This window comes from Equus caballus, chromosome 17, assembly GCF_041296265.1.
Source record: "Equus caballus isolate H_3958 breed thoroughbred chromosome 17, TB-T2T, whole genome shotgun sequence".
NCBI classification, from domain to species: Eukaryota; Metazoa; Chordata; class Mammalia; order Perissodactyla; family Equidae; genus Equus; species Equus caballus.
This window is the reverse complement of record NC_091700.1, coordinates 45,707,142-45,714,101: the sequence shown is the minus strand read 5'-3', so window position 1 is coordinate 45,714,101 and position 6,960 is coordinate 45,707,142. Positions and strand designations below refer to the sequence as shown.

The 6,960-nt window shown below is 45.9% G+C and overlaps 1 protein-coding gene and 2 non-coding genes across 3 annotated transcripts; all 3 read right to left on the bottom strand.

The window, feature by feature from the left end:
* Positions 1 to 134, bottom strand: LOC111768727 (small nucleolar RNA SNORA31). Its single transcript, XR_002801196.1, has one exon. It is a non-coding gene; the product is annotated as a small nucleolar RNA SNORA31 (small nucleolar RNA).
* An 830-nt stretch (positions 135 to 964) lies between these two features.
* On the bottom strand, positions 965 to 6,127 carry TPT1 (tumor protein, translationally-controlled 1). Its single transcript, XM_014732105.3, has 6 exons — positions 4,750 to 6,127; positions 4,412 to 4,485; positions 3,646 to 3,836; positions 3,117 to 3,222; positions 2,161 to 2,277; positions 965 to 1,173 (listed from the first exon to the last, which is right to left on the bottom strand). Exons 1-6 carry the CDS (start codon positions 4,775 to 4,777, stop codon positions 1,171 to 1,173), a joined length of 519 nt encoding a protein of 172 aa, XP_014587591.2. The 5' UTR covers positions 4,778 to 6,127; the 3' UTR covers positions 965 to 1,170.
* On the bottom strand, positions 1,250 to 1,379 carry LOC111768726 (small nucleolar RNA SNORA31). The gene has a single exon (XR_002801195.1). It is a non-coding gene; the product is annotated as a small nucleolar RNA SNORA31 (small nucleolar RNA).
* Positions 6,128 to 6,960: the final 833 nt, after the last annotated feature.

Genomic DNA, 6,960 nt, shown 5'->3' with positions numbered 1-6,960 from the left:
CCCTGTATTCCCCCATTCAATCTTGGCTGCCACAATGAGACAGAAAGAAAGCGCGAGGACACCTTTTTCTTGCATCTGTAGTGGAAACCTTAGCAGCAGACAGTAACTGCTCCAGGTCTGTCAAATAGATGCGTTTTCATATACTCATTCTGATACCCACAGCCTTCCCAGATACAATATACTGCCCCGACAGTTGCTTTTTCCTCTGCCACCAACTATCCCATATTCAATCTATAGTTTCATCTTTTAAAGCAGAGGCTGGCAAACCTTTCCTGTAAAGGGCCACATGGTTTGTTCAGGATTTGAGGCCCAAAGGTCTCTGTCACACTCATCTCTGCTCTTGCAGCATCAGAGCCAGTCAATGCACAAACAAACGAGCATAGCTGTGTTTCAATAAAACTGGACACAAATTTGGATTTTGTAAGTTTCCACATCCCATAAGCTACTTTGATTTTTTCTCAACCACTTAAAAATGTAACCACCACTTTAAAATCATACAAAGACAGGTGGCAGGACAAGCCAGTCTGTCAACCCCATTCCAAGGAGTTTGACAAGCATTCATTCCAGGAGACATCTAGATTTCTCTAGAACTTGGGTCTACTTGAATTAGGATAAATAAGCTGACACAATACTTTGCTTCCAACTGTATTAGTCTCTTTTTATTCTTTTGGTAATCTCTTCCAGGGTTAACTACTTCCGTTTGGAGGTGATGAAATGTCTGAGGAATCCACTTCAAATGTTGGCACTGCTATGAGCATGGTCTTTCCCTTTACTTCAACTCAGAATTAAGACTTGTGGTTCTTGGTTTTTATATTCCAGTCCCGGAAGTAGTTTTCACTGTAGAAGTGATCTGAAGGCAGTCTTATGCTTTCTAGTAGTGGTCTACAACCAGGCTCTAGCTTCTCCAGGAACACTACACAAGATGGATTTAAATACGGATTAAACTAAGAGGCATTCTCTCAAATGAGTTTAAATGCATTTTATTTTTAGACAACCTACATGACATGTTTTTTCCTTAAAAACAATGCCTCCGCTCCAAATAAATCAAGGTCAGAATAAATGAAGAGCTCAAGATGACATCAGTCCCATTTGTCTAAGTCCTGGTGTTGTGTGGATGAAAAGCAGCAGCCAGTTATGACAGGTGTAGATCCAAAGTAATAGCCAAATTTGTTACTGTAAAAAAAAAAAAAAGGGAAAATTGTATTAACACTTTTTTCCAATATGAAGCTACTTAACATTTCTAGGCTGCAGATGTATTCCCCTATTCAATCTGAGCCGCCACAGAGACAGGCAGAAAGCGCAGGGATTTCTTTCTTTCGCATCCTAGTGCAAACCAAAGGAACAACAGCAAATTGTTCAAGGTCTATCAGTGGATGCAGAGCCACCCTCACCAGAGGCAGCACATTTTCCAGAAAGTTTCATTCTGAGCAAAGTCCCACTCGCATATACTTTGTTCTACCAACAAAAACTCAGATATTCTCTGCATAATCCCTTTAGCAAGCCATCTGTACTGTCCTAAGACATTTTTGTCCATCATTGACTCTAATCTTGTTTAGTGTGGCCTGAAGTTTATCTTGTTCCTAATTTAGGTGGAAGCCTCTGAAAGCCAGGATAATGAATGCTTTCATTTGTTTTGCCTCCAGCAATTCCTTGCATAGCAGACATTCATCCATTTATTTTACTACAGTAATTTCCATATTGAGTCAGCAGCCAGCTTGAAACTCTACCTTCTAATAGCTAGTTAACATCAAGGCTTTCAATGACCAGTTGTCAATTATCAGTAAACCAAAGCGAAAAAGGTTTTGACACTCATGTCTGTGTGGCAGAATAGGAAGAAAAAGGCAGTCTGATTTCAACAGGCCATTTCTAGAGGGAAAGATCAACACAGGGTGTTGTCTCTGATCTCCAGTATTCAAGCTGTGCTTTGTAATACCATTGATGATAAAGTTTTCTTTAGCTAAAGAAGATTCTAAGTCTCTGCACCATAAAATTTTTCACGTGAAACACAACCCTCTTTAGAGCCCCAAAGTAAGAGGAACACTTGAAAAGGAATGCTGTAGAATCCAGTCTAACTACCCCAGTGGCATGAAACAAGGAGAACCACACCTAAGATATCTCCATTTCTACTTTACTGATTTCAACCCACTTCCTTATACTTACACATTTCTCCATTTCTAAACCATCCTTAAAGAAAATCATATACGGGGTCACACCATCCTCACGGTAGTCCAGCAGAGCAACCATGCCATCTGGATTCATGTTTTCACCAATAAAGAACTTAGGAAGCAAACAACAAATACCCACAATTAGACCGTTATATACAGACATGTCATATCAAAACAAACCACGACAAAAAAAAAGGATGGTTGAGAACACCACAATTTCATCAGCAGACTTTCAGCAACTAAAGGCGCTAATCCCTAGAAGAAAAAATGCTCACTAATCAAACTTCTGTTCACCCAATTAAAGCACTAATAATGACCAGCATGAGTACAGAGCAATCCAGGAACACTTTAGGCTTTCTGCAAACTTCTCTCTCAGCCCCACATACACAATTCCAAACCCTAAAAGCCTGGTACAGTCAAGCACAGGGAACATAAGGCTACCAATGAAACAGCACATCACAGGGGGAAAGTTCTCTTATGGCCAGAAAATATGTAAAAGCTGGAAACTTTAAGAGCGAGGTTGTGATGGGTTTTTCGTTCATGTCTTAGAGGTAAGGCGAAGTCACTGCAGTTTCCCAACAGAACAAGCTCAGATCAGAAAGAGCTCCAGTGGCAATGAGACATATTGGAATTGTAAAGGAAAAGGAAACTGGAAGACCACTTAAGAGGTTAACAAGTAATTCAAGAAAGGAACTGAGAAATGTGATCTGGGAGGCGAGTAGGGATGAGATTCTGGAATCAGAAGACAAGATCTGGAAACACCCTTGGGAACAGGGAACATTACTTTCTACAGCCTCAACTGCTAGAGCTGAATCTCAATTATTTAAACTGCTCAAAAGCCCAGAAAAATATCCACAACTTAATTACATCAAAGATTCATCAAATAACTAATTTTTTGTTCTCACAGCTAAAATTGTACAATCCTTTGATCCAAATATTTAAGGTATTTACCTGGTAGTTTTTGAAATTAGCAAGGATGTGCTTGATTTGTTCTGCAGCCCCTGTCATAAAAGGTTTTACTCTTTCTGGTCTCTGTTCTTCAAGTTTGCCTTTGATTCTAAAACAATGTTTTATTAATAGGTTAACGTATGGAGTTCTGAGCAAAATAAATCTCATTAAGTAAAAAATCCAAACGAAAACAAACACATACTGAAAAGGGCAACTAGCTGTCAGGGAGCAAAATAACACAGCACAATCAAATTACTAGTTCACAGGACAGATGTTTCAAGACTGTTCACAATTTTGAATCTCATAATAACTTATTTCCAAAGTACTATCTGAAAAGCCAAAACCAAACTGCATGCTCCAGTACGCTCTCATTAGTTTATTTATAGAAAAGCAACCACCCCTGTGAGCTCATCAATTAAAAAAAAGGCCTTTCACAAGTGCGCCTGCTGCTGCTAAAGAACCTCTCAAAGTCAGTCAATCCCTAAACCCTACAGCATCCCAGCCATGAGCTGGCTGTGCCAGTGTCACTTACGATTTCATGTAATCTTTGATGTACTTCTTGTAGGCTTCTTTTGTGAAGCTGGTTTCCTGCAAGTGATGGTTCATGACAATATCAACACCAGTGATTACTGTGCTTTCGGTACCTTCGCCCTCGGGGCCTTCAGCGGAGGCATTTCCACCAATGAGCGAGTCATCAATGTTACCCTCTGTCCTACTGACCATCTGCATTAAGAAAAAATAACTTAGTTGCAGAAGACATCCTTGACCTTGGCATAAACACATCCAAAAATCCAAAAAATCAGCCATGCCAGCAGTTCACAAACTCATTATCCTTCCAAACATTCTTCGTTCTTGTTGAAAACCACGAAAACGTCATTAAGCGGAAAAAAATTTATGACTCCTTGATTTCCTGGAACATCTTAACTCAACAAAAATTCTTTGTCTATTGACCGGAACGAAAACGGGGTCATTCACAACCAAGTGGAAGTTTCGTGTGGGGTCTCGGGTTGCTACGGGGTGACGAGCCAGCAGGGAGAAGGCAAACGTTGAACGGCTTGGGGCTCCCAAACCACAGACAACCTGTCCCGGACGGCCCGGGGGGAGGATGGGCGCCCAGGCGGCGGACCTATTTCCAGCCTCAGCTCCGCCTCCACTTTTCTAGAAAAACCCGAGCCCGGAAAGTGCGTCTCCTCCGCCAGGAGGCAGCGGAGAGGATTGCACAACCTCGGGCGGGGGAGCGGCGGAAACCCGAGCCTGCCCGGCCTCGCCTCGCCCGCGCCGTGGCCCCTGCGACTCACCTTCCCCTCCACCTCCAGGCACAGCCCGTCCGCGATCTCCCGGATCTTGTAGATGTCGGAGAACATCTCATCATCTGCTCGAGGACACAGACCCGCCCGTCACCGAGCGCCCGGGGGCCAAGGCCAGCGCCATTTCCCGTGCCGGCCGGCCGCACGAGGCCCCCGCCCCTGCCCGGGCACTCAAGACGCGCCGCGACCCCAGACACCGAGCCCTCCCCGCTCCCGGGACGGCCGCCGGCGTCCCCAGGCCCACGACAGCGCGGCGTCCGTCCTCCCCGCCCCCACCCGCACGCCCGTCGCCCGCGCGCGCCAGGAAGGGTAATGCAGTCACGACTCACGGCTGATAAGGTCCCGGTAGATGATCATGGTGACGGCCGGAGGGAGACGACGGCGGCGCAACTTAACAGGAGCCCGGAGCTCGGAGCGAGCGGGGTGCTGCCGGAGCGGCGCTCAGGGGGAGGGGGGAGCGGGCGGAAAAGGCCGACTCAGCCGCTCCCCAACCTCATATAGAGGGCACGTCCACCTACGTCATCGCCCGCTGCGCCTCCGGAAGTGCCGCAAGCGGTGACGTGGCACGCAAAGCCGCGCGGGGGGCGGGACCACAGCTCGGGCAGAGGCAGGGGAGGCGAGCATCCGGGGACTTGACCTAGGGGCACAATGCGGCATTCCGCGGAGCGCGCCGGGGGTTCTTGTGAGCGATGGTTGCAGGGAGGTGGGAGGAGCTCCCGGGCCCTCACGGGGAGAGAAAGAGGCAAGCGGGGTCTGGGGTTTTGCCCGTTAATCTCCGGGGCTGCCTCGCCGGGCCCTGGGGCCTGGGTGGGGCGTAGATGGAATCTCTTCCAGCTTCCGCCCCGCGCCTCGCCGAGCGCAGGCTCCCACCCCTTTCTGGGGCGAGAATGTCAGCTGCAGTCGGGCAGTTTGTATCTACCGCGGGACGGGCTCTTGAGGCCTTGCGATACCGCGAGGGTGTCCTCGAGGAGGGGAGCCGGGGCCGGGGCTTTTGACCGACCTCTGTGATCTCCGAGGGCCTCAGAGGACTTCTCCGCATTTGCCTCAGCGGCTGCCCCAGCTGGAGTTTTCGGATGCGGGTAGTGGGGTCCAGGTCGTCCCGGTAGCCTCCGGCGACAGTCGTGGGGTCGCAAGATCTGCGGGAAGGGACTTGGGGAGGAAGCTAAGTGTCACGGAGTTGGCGCAGCTTTCCATCTCCTTGTAATCCCGTATTTGAGAGTTTGCGGGTTCCTGAGGCAGACAGCTGAAGCGCTCTTCCCCTTTCTGTTTGCACTTGTCTTGAATTATGTCCTTTGTTTGAAAAAAGAGTCTGTTGTCACTTTAAGACGAAGTTGGAATTATGTCCCAGATGCTAGAGGGTTAAACATAAAAGCAGGGAGCTTCCCACCAGCCCAAGAGTTATTTGGACTTTAGACCCAATTAGTAGGTACTTAAAAAACCCAATTTCCCTTTTTGTCATATCTTTAAGGCGAAGTTGTATGCGAAATGAAACGCGTGAGCTTGCCATTCCACAGATATTTTTATGCTCTCCTGTGTCCCTAGCACTGGGATTTGCACAGAGATCCCAATTGTGAACAGTTAAAATCCAGTCCTACCGTCAGAACAGAAAATTTCGTTCTAGTAAAAGAATCAGGCAATTATAACATATTACAATTTTCCCTAAATCCAACAGTAAAGCATTCCAGAGTAAGCGAGAGCAACCGTTATGAAAGAGCAGGGCACGAGACAGTGAATTGAGATAGTGGAAGAGTCAAAATGGAGAAGAGCTAGGAAATGGGACGCTCCTGGGAAAATGGGATCTGGGGCTGCACTGGGCACCCCAGAGGACACTGGGTAACTAGGAGGAAGCTAAAAAGTGGCATAAGGGGGCTCTGAAAACAAATGGACCTCTTCTGACAGATGGTCTATGAAGGATCTCTCAAACCTCTTGATTATTTCTGGAATATATGAAGGGAACAGATTTTTATCCCAGGCATATTACAGTTTAATTATTTTCCTCAGCTTTAACATTTTCCAATTATTCAGAAAGATTCCCATTCACTCATACAATACCCTCAAACATGACTCCCTCTACCCTTCTCCAATTTTATGTCCAAGTGAAAACGTTTTTTCAAGTTTTGTAAGAACAGCCACAGTGAGAAAGTCCTGAAGCGTTAAGTCAAAGAACCCTAGGCTGAATCTTGGCTTTAGGTGTTACTGGTTTGTGACCTTGGGAAAGTCAGTCTCCCCAAGCCTAAGTATAAAATGGAATTTTTGTGAGTTAAAAGGGCTTTGGGGATTTAAATAAGATAAAGAAAAAAATGTCTAGGTTATCAATAATTATTGGTTGAATTTGATGCATGATTCTTCCCAAATTTTATTACTTTTCAAAATATTCCTGAAACTATTCCATTAACCCTCTATATTATTTGGAAGTATTTTGGGGATTTAGTACTAAAGACATTCTTTACTGTAGTGGATCACTGAAAGAATTCAACTTGTGTCTTTATGAGATTTCTATCTCAGGTTCATATTTGATAGCTCATGGCAATTCAGTGACT

Excerpts from the sequence above, each read along its gene's own strand:
- TPT1 (XM_014732105.3), bottom strand. The coding sequence starts at position 4,777 with ATGATCATCTACCGGGACCTTATCAGCC. Across the intron at positions 4,486-4,749 it reads CTACCGGGACCTTATCAGCC|ATGATGAGATGTTCTCCGAC; the intron begins GTGAGTCGTGAC and ends GTCCTCGAGCAG. Across the intron at positions 2,278-3,116 it reads CTAATTTCAAAAACTACCAG|TTCTTTATTGGTGAAAACAT; the intron begins GTAAATACCTTA and ends TTGCTTCCTAAG.